This window comes from Jatropha curcas, chromosome 2, assembly GCF_041381405.1.
Source record: "Jatropha curcas cultivar XTBG-Jc1 chromosome 2, XTBG_Jcur_1.0, whole genome shotgun sequence".
NCBI lineage: Eukaryota > Viridiplantae > Streptophyta > Magnoliopsida > Malpighiales > Euphorbiaceae > Jatropha > Jatropha curcas.
The window spans coordinates 33,271,306-33,291,034 of NC_143152.1; the positions used below are offsets into that span (position 1 = coordinate 33,271,306).

Consider the following 19,729-nt stretch of genomic DNA (forward strand, 5'->3'; position numbering starts at 1 on the left):
TACAGTAATAATGTTTCTTTTTCTACGAAAATAAGAATATTAAGAATTCTTAATTTGTTTGTAAGTTTCTGTAAGAAGATCCAGCTTCTAATTAGAATCTTGTTTGCTAAGCGGCAAAATTATCTAAAATCAACATCTCATCGTAAATTATAATTGCCATTTGTCTTCTGGCCCAATATACAAAACTTAGCTGCTGCTAATGGCTTCACTGCCAGCATTTTAGTTTCCAAATTATTGACACCTAAGTTTTGGAAGGTTATTGGATTTCTTCCCTCGTATACCTATAAGTGAAAAACAAACCCACCTACACCTCTGTGCATAGTTCTACTTACACATCAAATCATTATCAAATGATGTTTTAGATTTTTTATTTAAACGACGGTATTTCTGACCATATACTAAAAAAAAAAATAGTAATATTTTTTAAAAACTCTTTTTTATTGGTGTATGGGACAATCCATGTTTCAGAAAAATAATTATAGAAATTCTGAATTTTTATATTCATTTACAAATAATCTTTTTTATTGGAATTTGCAATGACTGCGTTTAATGAATTCGAAATTGCAATAAAACCCTTAATTTATTTATATTTCTTTTATTTGATATTTTAAAATTATACCACATAAACATGAGCATTAAGTTTTCTATTAATGAAGTAATATGAAATATAAGCATTTTTTGAGAAGTAGTTAAAAAATACAACGTAATGACAATAAATGGAATATGAAAAATGACATTTTTTAAAATTTTTTGATTAAGATTAACCAATAAGATATTTTAATAGTTAATATTTAAGGACTCTAATATCTTTAATTTCCATCCATTGCCCATAGAACGAAAATATACTCTCTCTGTTTTTTTTTTTAATATCCAATAGAGAAATATTTTCAACCAATCAAATAAATTTTTTCACTCATTTGAAATATCTTTCATGTGATAAGAAAAAGTTTGCATTAAATGAAAAACTGAAATCTCCTAGGATATGAGAGAGTAAAAAAATGCTTTCGTTATTAAAATTTCCCTATCTAACAAAAGGAGGCCCATTTTGTTTTTGGGCTGATCTAGGCCCATCTCAGAAGCGTGATGCGTGTATGCCTAGAGAACCGTAGATACAGGCGCGTATTTCTTTCTCTCTTGGCACCTCAACTCAAGTAGGCGGGAAAGAGTGTCTTTGGTCCCATCTTCTGTGACCTAAAAACCTGCAAAAACCCCCCAAACACCTGAAGCTCAACCTCTTAGTCTACCATCTTCGTTGCTTATTGTAATTATCAATGGGTATCAAGGTCAGTTTTTTAATCTCAAATCTTCGGTTTATCCTCTCAATTTGACGCCGTTATTGGGGTTTTTTTTTTCAGTTATTTGGTATTTCTTGTGCTTACCCTTAATTTGGTTGATTAAAATAGGGTTTAACGAAGTTGTTGGCGGATAATGCTCCAAAAGCCATGAAAGAGCAGAAATTTGAGAGCTATTTTGGCCGAAAGATTGCCATTGATGCCAGCATGAGCATTTACCAGTTCCTTGTTTGTATTATCTCAAATTTTGAAATTTAACCTTTTTCCTTTTAAATTTATTTTTGTATATTTAAGCGGACAATTGGGCATAATGGTTGCAGATTGTGGTGGGGAGAACTGGGTCGGAAATGCTGACTAATGAGGCTGGCGAAGTCACTAGGTCTTTGCTAAATCTTTTCATCTATCGATTCACTAGTGATTAATGTGGAATTTTTCTATAAAACTTGGCTTTCACCTATATGCCTATTTGCATTTTAATTCCAAGTGCTTTTTTTAATTCTTTTGGATAATTGGTGACATGGTTTTTTCTCTGTTATAGTCATTTGCAGGGCATGTTTAACCGGACAATTAGGCTTCTTGAATCTGGAATGAAGCCTGTGTAATGCGTTTCTTCACTTTCTTTATTCCTTTTTTTTTTAAGAAAGAATTCATGTTAAGATATAGCGTCCCTTTGTTGCTTTTTTTTTTTTTTTTTTTTTTTTTTAGTGTGGCATGCTTGTTCTAAATTAAATAGTCCACCTGCTTTCAGTTATGTTTTTGATGGGCAGCCTCCAGATCTCAAAAAACAAGAGTTGGCAAAGCGGTGTGTTTACCATCTATGCTTCTTTTGGTTTCACTTTTATTGTTCAGCATTGTTACAATTGAAAATGTTCGCATGATGGTAAATAATGATCTTCATAAAAAAATTTCCAATGCAGTTACTCAAGGAGGGCAGACGCTACCGAGGATTTGGCTCAAGCTTTGGAGGTATATCTTTATTTCTATCTTTCATGATTTCTCAATGTTCTTCTGCAGATTTCGTTTTGTATAATGTTGGTTTTTCATTGCAGACTGGCATCAAGGAAGACATTGAGAAATATAGTAAGCGAACTGTGAAGGTTGGTTCTTTGCACTATTCTCGTTCCTCCAACAATGGTTTGCATGATCTCTGTGAAGGTCACGGTTGGTTTCATGAATGCATGCATATGTATCCTCTTTTAGACAAGAGTTGGATAGCAATATCATTTGTATCTCTGTCCACAGGTGACAAAGCAGCACAATGAAGACTGCAAAAGACTTTTAAGACTCATGGGTGTACCCGTAATTGAGGTATTCTGCATTATTTAATGCAACTTTTACTAGTATGATTTTTCAATTTTGAATATGGCATTAAAATAGCCCCATAAGTTAAAAGTTTGACATAGTTTATATGATGCATAAGTGGCTGATGATTATATAAAAACAGATTGATTCTTGAGACATTTATCTTTTTCTATAGGCTCCTTCAGAAGCAGAGGCACAGTGTGCAGCGCTTTGTAAATCAGGAAAGGCATGTACTTTTCTGCTTTAGATAATTTTGCTATTTTAGGATTCTTATATGTCCATTATATTTTGCAAGGCATTTGGGACGAGTCTATTAATATTATTTTTCTAATGTCTTGAAGGAATTAAATTTATCCATCGTATTATCTTTCCTTTGTTTTACTGGAAAGAAGTAGTGCCATTTCTGTTCCTAAGTTTTACTGAATTTGGGAATGGCTTCCATATGATTTGTTTCAAAAACTTTATGTGTCTTTCAGGTTTATGCTGTAGCTTCTGAGGATATGGATTCCTTAACTTTTGGAGCTCCTAGGTTTCTTCGCCATTTGATGGATCCGAGCTCGAGAAAAATCCCTGTTATGGAATTTGAAATTAAAAAGGTGCTAGGAACTGTGACAACTGAAGCAATCTCTTGATATTTAATTCACTATTCTGATTTGATTTTGATTCAGATTTTGGAGGAGCTGAACCTTAACATGGATCAATTCATTGACCTCTGCATCCTTTCTGGATGTGATTATTGCGACAGCATTCGAGGTATTCAGAATTTAAGTTATGGCTCTGTCCTCAGTAATGCACTCAAACATATCAGAGTTGACACTCGTAGCAGTAATCAGCATGAAAGTTTCCTAATGCGTTTTAAGTTTGCCATTGCAAAAATCCATGTTGCAGGAATTGGAGGACTGACTGCCTTGAAGCTCATCCGTCAACATGGCTGTATAGAAACTATATTGGAGAACATAAACAGAGACAGGTGACTTTATCTTTCAGCTTCGCTTCCACTTTTAATGGCGACACATATATCATGTATTTAAAATGGTGAAGAATGATATATTTAGCAAAATATACATACATATAAAAATATGTAAAACCTATAAAAGTATGTTATAATATTTTATTTCTTTTTGTCTAGATCCTTGAATCATCATTTCTACTCTGTAGGAGGCTATTGTTCTATGAAATCGTTCCTTAGTGGTTTTTGTTTGATAAGCATTTAAAACTGGCTCGTCATGCTGACTGTTATCAACTTAATATTTCATGTGGGCTACAGCTGATGCTTTGTTGTAGCACTTGGATGTTCTATCTATGGCATTCGTTGCTATTTTTAATATTTCTGTCTCTCCGATAATTGCCAGCTGTATAGTAGCTCAACTTAGAGCTTGCGAGTTCTACAAAATGATAACAATTGTTTGTGCAATGAGTTAGTCCTTGGAAGTATTGCAGTTGCTTTTTCTGTATTGATCCTATTTGTTGCATATTCAGATACCAAATACCAGATGACTGGCCATATCAAGAGGCTCGACGGCTTTTTAAAGAACCACTTGTCCTCACTGATGGAGAGGAGCCTGAGATTAAGTGGACTGCGCCAGATGAAGAGGTGATTTTTGGTTCTTGAATTTGTTATATTTACTGTCTTTCAATTAGCTCTTTGACATGTTGAAGGAGAAACACTTCGTGATCTTTCAGGGTTTGATTGCTTTTCTAGTAAATGAAAATGGGTTCAATAGTGATCGGGTGACAAAGGTATGCTTAGATTATCATTACAAAAACCTATTGCATGTTTTCCCTTTGTTAACTCACTGCTTTTGGAGAGATGCGTGCAACTCATTTGTCTTCATTTTTGTAATTGTAACAGGCAATAGAAAAAATTAAAGCAGCTAAGAACAAGTCATCTCAGGGCCGGTATGTATAGTTAGGTGATTACAGATGAATTATTGGTTTTTGTGACACACAAGTATAAACCAGTAACTAGCGTTCAATCATATCACCAAGTTTCTAGCTAATAATAAACTTTCATGTGCATTTTGATGTGGTGCATATATTAACGCAATAAGTATCATAGTTTGGCATTTAATTGTCTGATTATGCCTTATTGATTTTCTTCTACAGGTTGGAGTCATTTTTCAAACCAGTTGCAAACTCATCTGTACCCGTTAAACGGAAGGTATGATCCCATTTAACGTTTTAAATGGCATTTCCTCCCCATAACATGTTTTTGGGGTTAATACTATGTCCAATCAAAGTCTCTGTCCCAAATTAGCTATATGGGTCTTCTTTCCTTTCTTTGTTGATGAACTTCCTAGTTCCACTGTACTATGAATATGCACCTAATCCACCAAGATTCCATTCCAAGCAGAGTGGTTGCTTCTGATTCTGCTTCTGCTTGTAGTATGATCCTTCTTCCATGTTTCTTATGGTCTGTTGGGAAGTTTAGAACTGATTGGTACCATAATTTCTTGGTACACTGGATGACAGGAAACTAAATGTGTGCTTCAATCTCCCAAATCAGCAACCAAGTCTAAAATGCTTTCTCTGCAAGTCTATAATTTCTTGCCGAAGGTCACTGGCAGCTTAGGACTGCCAATTATGGATCTAGGTCCCAAGCTCAACATGCCATTAGCCAGAGGCGTCTGCTTCGGCGCATGAAGCTGAAAACTCTGGTGAACCTTCAGAACCAATCTGCATTTGTATCCACTCAGCGTTGCTCACTTTTAGCAGCCTAGCTATCATGTATTAACAATCTATTTGCTTTCACATGGAAAGTAATATTCTTAATTTTCATCAGTTGCATATATGGCGGTCACTATGAAATCATAAGTTAAATGACTAAATCATGGAGGGAATCAATTGATGACCGCTACTTGTTCTTAGTTTTGATTCTCTGTACATTCTCATGACAGGAAACACCAGAGAACACTAGTAAACAATCTAATGCTAAAAAGTCAAAGGCTGGAGGTGGTAAGAAGAAGAAATAGTTTGACATTATTATCTGATTAAACGCATGGATGTTAATTGGGTAAGAAGTATGATTTTTGTTAAATTATTTGCCTGCATCTATGTTTTTTCCTTTTTGGATGAATACTAATTCAGTTAATGTAAAGAGTACTAAGATGAACAAAGAAGTGTGTTAGATGCACTGAAGTGAAAATCTGGAGTAGTTATTTATATATTTTTTCTTGTATCTGAAGTGACAATCTCATATTTCTTGAAATTACTTCAGGCTGGCAGTTTTTATATCAGAGAACTTGCAGTTTTCCCAGATGATGCACAGAAAGCGAAGTCTTTTATGTTTATTGACACTTGCAAAAATTGCAAGGTATATAATAGATGTATCTTGTGTTTAGGACTAGGTTAGAGTTAAGGATTTTGTGATCAATAACTGGGGAGATTTCGCCTGTTATGTATTTAATTGACTGAAAATGCCTAGATGATGTGACTGAGCATTTTTTATGAAAATGGTTATCGACTGCTATGCGTGATATTATTTTGGTTTCTTGCTATGCCTGAGTACATTGGCCTAAATTTGGAATGTTGTGTTGGATCTTCCCATTGAGCAAGCAAAGATTGTACTAGTGAATCTAATTACACTTCAAACCTTGATTTATTGCACCATATAAATACAGTACTAGAATCTTTCAGAATCTTTACCACACATGGCATTTTAAGGACTAAAGTGATGTATTGGGTTAATCCTCGGATCCTGTAATAAACCCTAGATGTCATGTAGAAAATAAGTAAAAAAGCTAAGATATTGGTAGTAGGCCTTAATCTCGAGAGAGTCCAATTTGTCCAATGATAGTGAGTACAGTTTCTGAATTAATGAATAAAAAGAATCAATGCTGTGCAAGTCTTCAAAAAAATTGAGTTTCTTATTTTGTCAAAGAAAAATATACACTCAACTAGCCACGTGAACTTAGAATAGAGACTCAATCTGTTGCAGTACTATAAGGTCATCTATCCTACTTTTGTAGACATGCTTTCCTTCTGACTTTGAACTGAAGCCCACTTCTGGCAGATCTATGATAGAACCAGGCAACTCAATTTAATGCTTCTTTTGCTTGGCATCATCGATATGGAACATAAGCTGCAAAATAATCATAATGAGAGAGAGAGAGAGAGAGAGAGAGAGAGAGAGAGAGAGGGAAAGCACTTTTCTGTGTTCAATGTGATACTCGAGACATTTCATAATGTTTACCTTTGTCCCAACATAAAATGTTACAAACATACCACCCAGTACTGGTAATCCTGTAAATGAAATATTTGCATCAAATATGCAGTTGCATGTTTCTAATAATATGGAAATCAGTAGAGGCAATAAGGTGTTGATTTACCTTCTCTAGTGAGAAATTGTGAAGTGAACCAATTAATACCTGATGGTCCAATAACATACCCAACAAGGTTTGCAACCTGCACAATGCATTGTGCATAATCAAGGGATAAATTCTTAACATTTGTTTCTGTATTGAGAGAGTAAAGGTGAGAGATAAGGAAATCCATGTAAATTAAATACTTTTTTATTTTATTTTAACATACACATGTTCTCCAAACCTAGTTGGAAATTTAAATTTTTGTCAGCCGCAGATTTAATTTAGTAAATTCATACCATTAGACATGTGATAGTAATAGCACCAGCAACTGCCCGAAGTTCACGGAAAAGAAACTCCCCAAAAGCACTTTCTGCCTGAGAACATGACAGATTAGGAAATTAAGGGATTAGGAAATATGCAGATTTCAAATTATTGCACCATATTACAAAGGTCAGGTATGGTGTTGGATAGTTTAAGGATAGATAGAACACCTGTAATGCATTCGCTGCTGATTTGACCACCATTTCAGGAATAAAGAATAAACATGTCAACCATGCCCATGAAAGAAGTTTCCTGATAACAATGGGAATAAACTGTCAGGTAACTAGTATATCATACAGAGAAGTGACTGAAGAAAAAAAAAAAAAAAACAGAAGCTTAGATACCACTCAAGATCATGCCAGACAGCAACAAATGTGAATATAACCCATATATTCAGCAGCTTTCTCCGAGTTCCCCCAAGAGGAATATACATGTACCTAGAAGCATATTAATTTATAAAGCACAAATATAAACAGAAACAAGGTTGGGGCCAGTGGTAAAAGATATAACAGTTGCACCTCACAAGCCATTTATTGTATGAAGCATGCCAACTTTTCCAAAAGTTCTCCAAGTTGTAGCAATTATTAATACACCTTGGCATGTTCTCAGGAGTTTCAATGCCACAAATCTAAAGAATTAGACAAAAGCTTAAACTTCTTGCAAGGATGAGAAAATTGCAGATATATTGATCCAAGAATTAGACTAAACTGGTAAGGAGCTAGACTAAATTAGAAATAAGGTGTTATAGCTCATCAAGCATACCAGTGACCAGAAGCGGAAATATCGCCAAATGAGGTAAAACTTTAGCCACATAAAGTTTAAGACCTGTTGCAGCACAAGTAAATGATATCACAGAAGATCTAAATAAAAAAAATAAAAAAAAATAAAAAACGTGTTAATGTTAATTTTTGAGTTTACAGAACTTGCCAACCACAAAGTTCCTGCTTGTTTTAAAAATGCATACATTAAAAAAACTATAAAATAGTAAAGATCATCTTACCCCATATCCTATGATGAATATATCCACAGGAGATAAAAATTTCCAAAGGCCACTGTTTATTGGAAGAGTAAATGCAATTAATTCACAATTAGAGGGGACCAAGTGAAATTTAATACATTTAAGTCCTTCTGTTCCAAATACACTAACCTGATTGCAAAAGCATTGTAATGAAACAGATGAGTCAAAAGTTCTATTAGAAAAAAGCTCAATATCCAACGTAATCCATACCAAAACACATCATGGGCTGCATAATTCTTCTGGGGCATATCTAACTGCAAGAAGGTTCAAAAGTGTAGGATTAAGACTCCATGAAACAGAAATAAGATCGCATACCAGCACTGGCAGTAACAGAATATGAAATCAGTGCCACACTTTTTACTACAACCACAAATCTAACTGAGAGAGTGCAACAAGTAAGATTCTCAGACCCAACCAAATGAATAAATCCAATCTCATTCTCTAGTTAGTGTGATTCTACTGAAGAATACATTTTAGTCATAAACAAAAAAATTGATCAGCATTGTGCAACAAAAATTAAGAATATATATGAGTCACATACCTGTGAGACATAAGCGTTGAAGCTTATAATTGGCCCAGCAATATAAAGAGGAGCATATACCAAATAAGAAAGGTATATATTAAAGGAGAAATTATCATTTGGGGCACTTGTCTCCTGGGTAAAATGAATAAACTTATTAGCTGAAGGGGATGGTATCAACAAATCAACAGTGAATAGTGTAGCAGTTTGGCTCACGCTTAAGCAACCAACCTGTAGAAATTGGTAGCATGTTCTTCCGGACTTGCAGATACGACAATGTTGAACGTGCCTCTAAAATTACCAGTTCAGTAAAATATCAGCAAAATTAGATTTCTGTTTGCACTAACATTATCTCAAATACAAACAACCAAGTCAAAAAAAAAACAATTCAAAAAGTTTCTTAGGGGAAATGGTGATGACCAAGTTCACAGGGGCATTTTCCTAATAGGCAAGGTAAACAAACCTAAATTTTCTTAAGGGAAAAGCAAGTGGTCATATAAATTAGACACAAAAAGCTATATAGGGCATGCAATATTACCTTCTGATCAAAATGAGAATATTGACGTGCCCAATGGTAATCACATCCAAAGCTTATCATGCGCAAAACAACTTTTAGAAACCAAAAAAAAACTTTCATCAGAACAAGCAGACCATAAGGATCTCAAATAATATTTCTGGAGCTATGATCTCAATTAATGAATTAGGAAAAGGGAACTACCAAAATTAAAGCAGATTTGCCACCTAAAGGTGCCTCGAAAGTTGTCCAAATATGACCATCTTTGCCTATGCAAAAAAGAGAATATAATCTTAGTGAGTGGAAGTAGCATAATCTCTTGTGCCAAACAATGTAAATTAACGATTAAAGCTTAAATCTATGCAACTCACCCAAAAAAGGAGAATGAATATCCTTCATAAATACGATTGCACAGAAGAAAAAATATGTTGTAAGCCCAAAGCACGAATAAGAAGTACTTAGTTCGTGCAAATATCTGTGGAAATGCAAATCTAGTAAAATATGGCACAAATTAGGAACAGTATAAGAATTTTGATCGGTTATACCATAACCAAACTGAAGAATAAGATTATAATTTTGAAAACCAACATGCCAGAGCATCCTATTGACAGACCTGTGGACCTTCAAAAGTACTCAACTCATCGCAGCCAACTATGCCAGTGTGAAAGCTTGCAATCGTTTTCTTGTAAATTAGTCAACATGATAAACAAGTATTCTTTGATAAACTTGAATCAAAAATAACCAAGAAAGCTTCCAATATAGCAAAGCCAAGAAATAAAAGATTCCTGGTTTCTAAGACATGATTCAAGAATACAGTTGGTCTCCTAATAAGGTGACAGCGTGACACTATGCTTGAAAGCTAACAACATTGAGATGCTCAAACACCAACCACTATCAAGAAAGTTATAAAACTAAAAAGGAACGCACCTTTACTAGAAGAAAATTAACTGATGCAATAGACAGGATAAAAATGATGCTACAAGATGAAACAAGAAGGAAGTCAGCTAAACAACAACAAAATAATAACAAAAGCATTTTGCTGAAGAAGAATTAGACACACCAAGCTCCATGAAGATATGACAAGTACGCCAAAGAAATGAAAAGCCAAACAAAGGACATTCCTTTTGCCTTCAAACACAAGAAAGCCCTTAACAAATTGGCTAACAAAGCGAAAATTCCAAAAACGACACCAAGAATAGGTAAATTTCCGCGAAAGTTTCTCCATTGAGCATCGGAGATATCCTAAGTAAAAAGAGAACAAGTAGATTATTAGAATCAGCAAAGAAAACTAACAAAGATCAAACTTCAAATTGATTACATTGAAACTGTTAGGGAGGAGCCATCCGGCGCGTAAACCATAGAGCTTTACTTGATGATCTGTGTAACAATTGGATAATACAAATTATAAAAATTTAGTTTGACGAAAACTGAAGCTAATCCAAAAAATTAAAAATGAAATTGAAAAGGGAATACCGTGAGAGAGTTGAAGAGATCGACGGATGATGAAAATGTAGAAAGCAATGGCATAGGCCACCAAAATGGTCAGCTCTCTTCGCTTCCATTCCTTCTTCATCTCCGCCGCCAACCACCACAGTTACTATTTTATGATGATCTATTGAATTTGGAACACCACTCTGCTCCGCTAGGCAATTGAAGTTTGAAGAGATTTGAGCAGACTGAAAATGTCGTTCTTTTATTTTATTTCATAAACGATGTCGCTTCCATATCCTGATCGATTGGGCCTAACTGGACCAATATCTAGTTCGTGGTTTCAATAATCGAGCCCAATTCTGTAAAAACTAGACAAAGCCCAGATGCATCAATAGAGATGATCAAATTTTCATGCAAATGACAATGGACAAATTTTCGTGTTTTGAATATATGGGCCCAATCCAATCGAATTAATGGGCCGAATTTTTCTTTCGGAGAGTGAATAGTGAAGAGTAAACTATCGCCATTAGCAGTAACCGGGAATGGTAATTATTGATGATCGGTAAAATTAATAAAATATATATTTATAAGTTGTGAAATGAAAGTCACGTTGACAAGTGCGTGTGGGTCACCATCAATATACCGGGTCAAAATAAAATTAGCAAATGAATTTTCCATTATTTAATAATTAATAAATAGTCGGAGAGGAAGTGGTGTTTCTAACGGCGGAGGGGTGAGTAACGCGTAAGAACCTAACATGTCGTGCATTAACAGTCGCGACATTATCATCCATTTATTTTCCTAAACAAAGACAAATATTTCTACCTGTCGCTATTAATACACTTCCTCCCTCCTTTGTCTCTCCGTCGTCCATTCCTAAACTAACCTCTCTGCTTTCTTTCACTTATATCTATTAATCCACCTTCTGCTCCAAATCTCGAGCAAGAGGAAAAGGGAATCAAAATCAATGGCAGCTCCTGCGGTTGCGTTTTTCCTTTTCACTTTTCCCTTTGTCTTCTTCTTTGCCTCTGTTGCTGCTGATCCTGACTTGCTTCAAGATGTTTGTGCTGCTGATTATTCTTTCGGTATTACAGAACAGACACTCCAGCCATCTTTGTTTTATTTTCTTTTCTTTTATGATCTTTAATTGTTTCTTTTGTGCAAAATTTATGAACAGAAGCGAAGCTTAATGGCTATGCCTGCAAAAAAGACATAGTAGTTGATGATTTCGTCTCTGACGTTATAGCTAAGCCGGGATCCCCAGCGAACAGCTATGGCTCCGTCGCCACTGCGGCAAATGTTCTAAAAGTTCCCGGTCTTAACACTCTCGGTATCTCCATGTCTCGCATTGACTACGCTCCTGGCGGCCTTAATCCACCGCACCTCCACCCACGCGCTTCCGAGATCATTTTTGTCCTCGAAGGTGAGCTTGACGTCGGTTTCCTCACCACCAACAACACTTTGATCGCAAAAACTGTTAAAAGGGGAGAGATATTTATTTTTCCAAAAGCTTTAGTGCATTACCAGAAAAACAATGCCAATGCACCAGCCTCCGTTCTCGCCGCCTTCAACAGCCAGCTTCCGGGGACTCAGGTCATGGCCACCACATTATTCGCCGCCAAACCGGAAGTTCCCGATCGTATATTGAGCGAGACATTCCACGTGGGTTCTAAGGAAATTCAGAAGATAAAGTCTAGATTTGCACCAAAGCAATAAATCAAATCATTCAATTTTATCTTTTAATATGTAATTGTTATTTTATTGGGTTTGTTTTTCATAATATTTGAAATTATTTTTCCTTCTTAACCTATGCCTTATTCTGTTTTATTCTAATTTGTTGTATTCAAAATAAAATTCATTAATTAAAACATTTTAATTTTTCAATGCAAAGCATTTAATTATCTTTTATGTCCATTCTTATCTTGAAAGGTGATGCGTGAAACCAACAAAATTTTCCTTTCAACAAAAGAAAAACAAGAAAATGTGTTACTGAAATTTTCCATTCTAGTAGGCATGACGCATTATAGTAAGAATGATTGTGGTTTCAAAACCACCAGTTGAAATTAGATAATTTATTTCAAATTTTTTAAAATATTGTTTCTTATTTGTATCTTGAATAAATAATTATATAAAATATTACTATTCAAAAATACTAAACCAGTTTCTTAAAATTTATTTTAAAAAATTATAATAAAATAAAAAAAAAAGTTTAGCAATTGATTTTCAACTGAACTATCAATTCCGATTTTAAAAAAATAAAGAATCAGAATTAAATTTTAAATGCACGATTTAGAACCAGAAACCATTAAATACAGTTTAATGGGGAGTTTTAACCGGTTTCGGTTTGACACCATATCATAATCATCCCTATTTTTTTTTTTTTGACATTATGATCATCCCTATTCTATAAAATAGATAGTTGAATTTGACATGATAGCTCCATCATTTAATGAATTATAATGACAATTACCTATTTTAGTACCAAGCTTTACCCATACTTCAGTTTGTAAGGGTTACAAAAAACAAAGAGCATTAACCACTGCCCAAGAAAGTGAAGAGCAACAACAATCAAGTTGGTGATGGCTAAAATAATTTCTTAAGGCCCACCAATTTAAATTACCCCTACTCCTACTACTAATCATGATCATGGAGTGTCATAAAACAACACTATTAGATTAATATTTTCCCCATGTCATGTCCCTTAACCCATTATCAATCAAATTCAGGAAAGCCATTAAGCAGGTATGGCCTTATCATATTTTTCTATACCTTTAGTTTAAAAATCAAATTAGAAAACGTTTACATTGGATTAGGAATAGTTTAAAATTAAGTAGAGGATTAATGATAATCAAATGTGTAAATACAGGACAAGACATCTTGTGTCATGTTTTCCCGAAGGCAACAAATGATTCAACCCAAATACGCCAGAAGAATCATGACCAGTAAAGTAGTTGTCAAACCGGCAAAGTAGATAAAATCATAAGTGATGATATTGGCATGATTATCATCTTGAATCACATACAAAGTCATTAATAGAAAGTCTTCCGTTTCGATTTCGATAGAACATTAATGCGTCCGGACGGATAACTAATTTTCAAAAGGATAAAAATTTCTGATTTAATTGGTCTTTTCACGTTTTTTATCTACATTTTTTTACTTGTCTTTCCACATTTTTTTAAAAGATGCAGAAGTTAAATTTTACAGATTAAATATAATATAATTAATTTTTTCATGTCTTTATAAAAAATACAAGAAGTAAAAAGTTTCAAATTTAAATATTCTCTATTACTAAAATTATCATTAATTTAATAAATATTATTCAAAGGAATGACTATCCCTGCTATAGCCTAGTTAACGTGAATAACCATAACACAGGGTATTTAGCTGTAAAAATAGCTTTGAACTGGAAAAATTAAATAGCTTAATAGGACCAAATTTTAGAGACTTCACAGTAAATTTCCAAGTAATTTTCCAAATAGTAGGAATGTAACTTCATTTCATTCACATCTCACAACTTCATATTACATTGTCCGCTTCAAAATGACAACTGACAATATTACTGTTTTGAGCACGAATTTTAGAAAACAGAGCTGCAATACAACAGACGCGGAGAAGCCATGTGAATTGACGGATCTTTCCGCAAGATAGAATAAGCCAACAATGATAGAAGTACCAAGGCTACCACTTTCAGACGCAAATGGAAAAACCAAAACATCAATCAAACATCCAAAGCATCAGTAGTTTCACCAATCAAGATTTTAACTTTTGGCATGTTCCGTTGCATGCACTTCTCTCCAGCATTTTCTACATTATCATACATTCTTTGAATGGGAATAGCATAAACCTGTACTCTCATCGAGCCACAATTATTCAGATAACAGAGGGAAATAAATGTTTCATTCATAGCTTAATTCATAATTTGAATTAGCAAGTAAAGGGAGTGTCAAGCAAAAGTTTCATAAGATTTTGCATGTCTGCACATTAGAGGGAGAACATTCAAACACCAATTCTCATCCCATGTAATAATAATAATAATAATAATAATAATAATTAAAAAAACACGGAGATGAAATTCTAAAACCTGAAAATAGTCTAGTTAGATGTGATCGTCTACTTTGATGAGGTTGCCTGCCTGCCATCTGGAATTGCAAATAGAACTATGGGCTTTGAAGGTCTCACAAAAGGAACATCACATCTAAAGTAGCCCTTCCTCTCCAGCTGCAGGATCTCTCCACGCTTTAAATTTCGCATGTTTGAATCCCCTATTGCTTCAATCTCCCTCTTGGTCAATGGGTTAAGCACATCAAGGAAATTCTCTCCTTCTTCCAACTGCAACCACAAAATCAACCACCAATTCAATTCTATCTACCAAAAAGCCAATACTTCAGATAACCATCAGCTACCCAAATGCTTACGATAGTGTGAAATGCCTTTTACCAAGCATCTTTTTGCAAAGCAACAATTTAACGCGTACATTTTGCAAAAAGCATCTTTTGCAATATGCTCACTCTAAAAACAAGTGCTCATTTTCAAAAAATGGACTTCTTGTTTTTCCCACACAAGTGAAACAAGTGAAAAATCAAAAGCAAATATGAAAAGCTGGTGGAGCTGCAATATTAACCAGAATCAAAATCAAGCAACACAATCATGGTTAGCAGTTATGAATCACGGTACTGGGAAAAAGAAGCATCTGAACCGCGAAGGCACCTTATGACTAGAGATAAACTATCTGATGTAGCTTATACTCCTCCCCTCCAAAACCTACCATGATCTTAAACTCATCTTGGAACGAAGGGCCTCTTTGGCAACAATTATTATTCTTTTACAAGTAGACTGAAGTTTTAGTAGGCTTGTTTAGAAATTCTATATCTTGGTAGTTGGACTATTAGCAATATTCTATTTTAGTTTGCTCAACATAAGGTTGTAGGCATATTTGATTTTAGTTGAATTGAAGTTTTTGGGTGTGAGAAGGGTTCTACATCACTATCTGATCATAAGCTACAAGAAACAGAAAACTAAACTAACCATCAGGTATAAACTAGTCTTAATGTTTCAGATATTCGAATAGGGAGACATAAGATCGGACGAGAAAATGGAGGGCATAGAATCTAGAAATTGAGAGCCAAAGTAAATGAAAAGTAAACTAGTCTCAACAGTTAAGGTTTTAAAAATAAGCAATTTTCATATCAACTCAGAAATCAATGCATTTGTACCGATGCAAACTTAAAAGCACTCATATGAGATTACCTTTTTCTTTGTTATTAGATAGTCAAACTCCACCAGTAAAATGTTAACTAATTCAGTTATTTCAGGCAGCCAGGTAAGCTTCAACTTTGTGCTCTTAACAGATCCTTCAAGATGCAAAAACCCAATCAATTCTGTAACTTTTCCACTCTCGTCCTTCACAATTTCCTTTATTATGGCATTCCCCCAATCCATCAAGGTTACTTCCTCATTCTCTGAGATAGAAGCTGCATCATCATAGTCCATCCATATCCTCTTTGTGTACGTTGTGGCCTTCTCTCCAGCACCCTCGTATTTCTTGTGTCTCGGAATGATGCGAACAAATGGAGTCTCAGGACCATTAGTCAAGGTTAGCAATACACGTCTTTCTTCAATAACCGCAGTGTGTCTAGGACACACAGGGTCTATGATTTTCTTATTGATTGTCCAAAGCTTGTCCCATTCCATGAGGTTGAGATTCTTTGATGCCCCCTGAAACAGTATGGATATGAAAATTGAAAGAAGCCTCTCAAATTTAAGAGCATACAATTGGAAATTTGGAAGATGGGAAACAAAAAAAGATGATGAATCTAAACTTGCCTTCCTAGGCAATTCATAAGCAATAATTAAACAAATGATACAGCAATGCAATAAAGAATTTTGATATAATAAAAAAATTAAGCAATCCAAGAAGGTAAACTACCATACTTGATGCATGAATTTGGGCCTTCAGCTACAATTAATTGAAATGAAACCAGTTATCACAACATGGATGCACAGTATTTTGCATGGACTATTAACAAGAATCATAATATAAATGAACAAATCACGGGGCAAGTATCTTACCTGCTCAAGAATAAATTGTACTAATGCCTCAACTTTCAGACCTCTACGCACAATTCCTTGGACAGTTGGAAATCGAGGATCATCCCATCCATCAACCTTTCCATTTTCAACAAACCATCGAAGATTACGCTTACTGAGAAGTGTATAGACCATATTCAACCGGCTAAACTCATAAATGTGAACCTTTCTAACTCCCAAATCCTCTTGGATCCTGTAATACTGAGCATTTCGATCATGGTACTCACTTGATCGAAGTGCATGACTTATGCCTTCTATAGCATCAACATAGGGACAGGCAAAATCATATGTTGGATATATATTATACTTGGACCCAATTCTATGGTGAGGAACAGGATTGCAACGGTAATACACTGGATCTCGAAGAGATTTGTTCGGGTCTTGCATGTCTAACTTCCCACGAAGACAGCACTGCAAACCTCTTTCTGATCCTGCAATCATTTCCTTCCACAATTTCAGATTCTCCTCCACACTATTGTTCCTACACTTTGATTCAATACCATCCATTCTTTCTTTCTGCATTTGCTCACGTGGTGTATCGTCAACATAAGCTTTACCTTGCCTGATCAACTCTTCAGCCTTTTCCATCAACTTATCAAAGTAATCTGATGTATGTGTAACTTTTACATATGTGATGCCCAATGTCTCAATATCTTTCAGAAGATTATCCACAAATTCACTGCTTTCTTTTGATGGATTTGTATCATCAAAGCGAACAATCAACTCACCTTTGTACCTCTGAGCAAAATACTGGTTCAATAATCCTGCTTTTGCATGACCAATATGAAGATAACCACTGGGCTCTGGAGCAAACCGGAGGCGCACCTTCCCAATTTCAGCATCTGGAAGATCAACTTCAGATGTTCTGCTGCCTGCTTTTCCTTTTTCAGAAATATCTCCATTGACAACCTGCTGTTCTTTCAATTTAGCTGTAGCAGGCTTTCCCAAACCTCTTTTGCCAACATATGTTGATGTAACTTCATTCAAGGCATCGCTATATTCAACAGATATTGAGTTGAACCAACGCACAAGATTTGGATATTTCTTTGACTTCCTCAAACTCTCCCATCTCTGCCCAGTTCCTGCGGAGCATAGAAATGTCATGGATCTCTGGAAAACATTCATTGAGCAAAAAAAATAATTGGATATATAAAACAAGCACAGTTCATAGCACCACAAATTATTACATAGTGACAACAAGAAAATTAAATGTTAAGAAATGAAATCAATCATCTATACACACTCAAATGTAAACAATCTTAGAACAGTCCAGGCATATAATGCAATCCAATAGAATTGCCACCTGACCAAAGGAAACACTCTGCCAGCTCTCTAGTCTCGAACCAAAAAAGAAAACACCTTTCTTATTATTTTAGGAGTATTTTGAACACAATTTGGAAAAGATTGGAAATTACTTATTCTTGATATGAAAAGAAGTATAGATATTCACCAATGAATAAAAGAGCAAAAGAAAATACTTAGTAATAGTTGTAGCAAATACCTGCTAGACCTGACCAGATAGCAATGTCCGCAATAGATAAAGAATGTCCAACCAAAAATGTACGCTTTGCCAAATAATTGTCAATATGGCCGCACGCATTCTCGAATTCAGACCCGGATGAAAGAATAGGAGAATAGTCTAGCCACTCGTCAATCTAAAAAGCACAACAATGCGTAATGTCAAGGATTAGCAATATCAAAACTAAAAAGGGAAATTCCCAAAGGAGCAGCGTAGTTAAAGCAAAGTAAAATCACCTGTCCAGAAAAGTACGCATTCTGTCCATAAAAATTGGGAAGCTTGGCAACCCGACCAATATACCTAAGAAGTACAAATATACCTTGCAATTTCGTCCTAAACAACAAATGGACCAGTCAGCTAAATTCAATAAGCTTTTCGGATTACCAAAATAAAATAAAAAATAAAACAACACGATATGGAAGATACCCATCGGAGAAGACAACAGTAGGCAGGGAAACATCGTTGACAAGAGTAGGCGAGGGAAGATGGACGGAAGCAACCTTAGCGGCAGCAATAACAGGGAGAGGAGGCGTATCAGCTGCAAAAGACAGCTGCGTAATCTCCATAACCGCGACCAGTTAAATGATCTGTGGAAAGGTGGAGATAGGAATGCAGGAAGAGCAGCCGCCTAAGACCTTATAGGAAGTGGAAGTAAGCAAGACAAGGGAGAGAGAGGAGGAGAGTTCCGCGCGTTGAAAGATAGAAGAGATCGATTGAGGGTAAAGGGAAGGACGCTTCTAAAGCCTAAAACCAGAGTCCAATTTGGCTTACGAAGCCCACAGTTCTGCGGAGACCCGATTGTCTGATTGATCGGGTCAATTTGCATTTTGCAAGTTTCTATCATTTCTGTGTGCGGCTTTGGTTGTAAACGACTAGACGTTTACCGCTTCCGTATACCAACGACAACAATTTTTATATAACTTATTATATCCTCTAACTTGCAAATGAAAAATAACAATTTTTATACGTAAAATATTAATGTTATGTAGTTTGTGTAATTATTAGAATAATTATTTTTATATTTTTTAAATATTAAATAAGTATTTAAGGAATGCAATTTTATAAGATGAAGTGTTAACTAAAATAATTTTTACAAATTGAAATATTTAATTAATGTAATTTTATGATTTGAGAACACAATGAGTCCCTGCAAAATTTATTACTCCCTCCGTTGTTTAATGAGTGCCCATTTTGTCATTTCTTTTTCCAATTTAAATATCTATTTTATGAAATCAAAATAACATTATATTTTTATTTTTATCATTACTACAAGGGCATTTTAGTAAAATATTAGTATATTAATGACTTCTAATCATTTCCTCATTTCCTTAATTCTCGCATTTTTAGCAAAATGGACATTTATTAAGGAAAGAAAGAAGTAAGTATCACATGGTTAAATGTGTATTTCCCCTTGAGAGCCA

General features: G+C 34.8%; 4 protein-coding genes across 5 annotated transcripts; 2 read left to right on the top strand and 2 right to left on the bottom strand.

Annotated features, from left to right (window-relative positions):
• The first annotated feature begins 1,126 nt into the window (after positions 1 to 1,126).
• On the top strand, positions 1,127 to 6,075 carry LOC105647364 (5'-3' exonuclease family protein). 2 transcript variants are annotated; one of them, XM_012233415.4, is made up of 18 exons: positions 1,127 to 1,283; positions 1,404 to 1,520; positions 1,613 to 1,671; positions 1,831 to 1,890; positions 2,041 to 2,094; positions 2,210 to 2,258; positions 2,342 to 2,389; positions 2,535 to 2,600; positions 2,770 to 2,820; positions 3,071 to 3,190; positions 3,263 to 3,347; positions 3,483 to 3,564; positions 4,074 to 4,188; positions 4,278 to 4,334; positions 4,447 to 4,493; positions 4,701 to 4,755; positions 5,492 to 5,607; positions 5,812 to 6,075. In XM_012233415.4, the coding sequence occupies exons 1-17, from the start codon at positions 1,272 to 1,274 to the stop codon at positions 5,564 to 5,566; spliced, it is 1,152 nt and encodes a 383-aa protein (XP_012088805.1). In that variant the 5' UTR covers positions 1,127 to 1,271; the 3' UTR covers positions 5,567 to 5,607; positions 5,812 to 6,075. The 2 variants fall into 2 exon arrangements, with proteins under 2 accessions (XP_012088805.1, XP_089573721.1); XM_089717595.1 differs by lacking the exon at positions 5,812 to 6,075 and adding an exon at positions 5,067 to 5,251 and having other exon boundaries at positions 5,492 to 5,541.
• A 274-nt stretch (positions 6,076 to 6,349) lies between these two features.
• LOC105647363 (MBOAT (membrane bound O-acyl transferase) family protein) lies at positions 6,350 to 10,949 on the bottom strand. The gene is made up of 19 exons (XM_012233414.4): positions 10,745 to 10,949; positions 10,590 to 10,648; positions 10,332 to 10,513; positions 10,199 to 10,247; positions 9,643 to 9,746; positions 9,476 to 9,540; positions 9,296 to 9,366; positions 8,989 to 9,048; positions 8,779 to 8,892; positions 8,367 to 8,491; positions 8,220 to 8,271; positions 7,982 to 8,044; positions 7,738 to 7,847; positions 7,564 to 7,656; positions 7,390 to 7,471; positions 7,195 to 7,272; positions 6,923 to 6,998; positions 6,787 to 6,836; positions 6,350 to 6,675 (listed from the first exon to the last, which is right to left on the bottom strand). The coding sequence occupies exons 1-19, from the start codon at positions 10,842 to 10,844 to the stop codon at positions 6,634 to 6,636; spliced, it is 1,575 nt and encodes a 524-aa protein (XP_012088804.1). The 5' UTR covers positions 10,845 to 10,949; the 3' UTR covers positions 6,350 to 6,633.
• A 489-nt stretch (positions 10,950 to 11,438) lies between these two features.
• Positions 11,439 to 12,586, top strand: LOC105647361 (germin-like protein 5-1). The gene is made up of 2 exons (XM_012233413.4): positions 11,439 to 11,787; positions 11,880 to 12,586. Exons 1-2 carry the CDS (start codon positions 11,670 to 11,672, stop codon positions 12,416 to 12,418), a joined length of 657 nt encoding a protein of 218 aa, XP_012088803.1. The 5' UTR covers positions 11,439 to 11,669; the 3' UTR covers positions 12,419 to 12,586.
• A 1,982-nt stretch (positions 12,587 to 14,568) lies between these two features.
• LOC105647360 (Glutamyl/glutaminyl-tRNA synthetase, class Ic) lies at positions 14,569 to 19,040 on the bottom strand. Its single transcript, XM_012233412.4, has 6 exons — positions 18,735 to 19,040; positions 18,545 to 18,641; positions 18,291 to 18,444; positions 16,772 to 17,871; positions 15,950 to 16,417; positions 14,569 to 15,031 (listed from the first exon to the last, which is right to left on the bottom strand). The coding sequence occupies exons 1-6, from the start codon at positions 18,872 to 18,874 to the stop codon at positions 14,813 to 14,815; spliced, it is 2,178 nt and encodes a 725-aa protein (XP_012088802.1). The 5' UTR covers positions 18,875 to 19,040; the 3' UTR covers positions 14,569 to 14,812.
• Positions 19,041 to 19,729: the final 689 nt, after the last annotated feature.

Coding starts and splice junctions, on each gene's coding strand:
- LOC105647364 (XM_089717595.1), top strand. Junction 2,390..2,534: donor ATAGTAAGCGAACTGTGAAG/GTTGGTTCTTTG, acceptor CTCTGTCCACAG/GTGACAAAGCAGCACAATGA. Junction 3,565..4,073: donor GAGAACATAAACAGAGACAG/GTGACTTTATCT, acceptor TTGCATATTCAG/ATACCAAATACCAGATGACT.
- LOC105647363 (XM_012233414.4), bottom strand. CDS start 10,844: ATGAAGAAGGAATGGAAGCGAAGAGAGCTGACCATTTTGGTGGCCTAT. Junction 8,492..8,778: donor TCAACGCTTATGTCTCACAG/GTATGTGACTCA, acceptor ACCTTCTTGCAG/TTAGATATGCCCCAGAAGAA. Junction 7,848..7,981: donor ATTTCCGCTTCTGGTCACTG/GTATGCTTGATG, acceptor CTAATTCTTTAG/ATTTGTGGCATTGAAACTCC.
- LOC105647361 (XM_012233413.4), top strand. CDS start 11,670: ATGGCAGCTCCTGCGGTTGCGTTTTTCCTTTTCACTTTTCCCTTTGTC. Junction 11,788..11,879: donor TGCTGCTGATTATTCTTTCG/GTATTACAGAAC, acceptor ATTTATGAACAG/AAGCGAAGCTTAATGGCTAT.
- LOC105647360 (XM_012233412.4), bottom strand. CDS start 18,874: ATGGAGATTACGCAGCTGTCTTTTGCAGCTGATACGCCTCCTCTCCCT. Junction 18,642..18,734: donor ACTGTTGTCTTCTCCGATGG/GTATCTTCCATA, acceptor TTTGTTGTTTAG/GACGAAATTGCAAGGTATAT. Junction 16,418..16,771: donor TACAATTTATTCTTGAGCAG/GTAAGATACTTG, acceptor ATACTGTTTCAG/GGGGCATCAAAGAATCTCAA.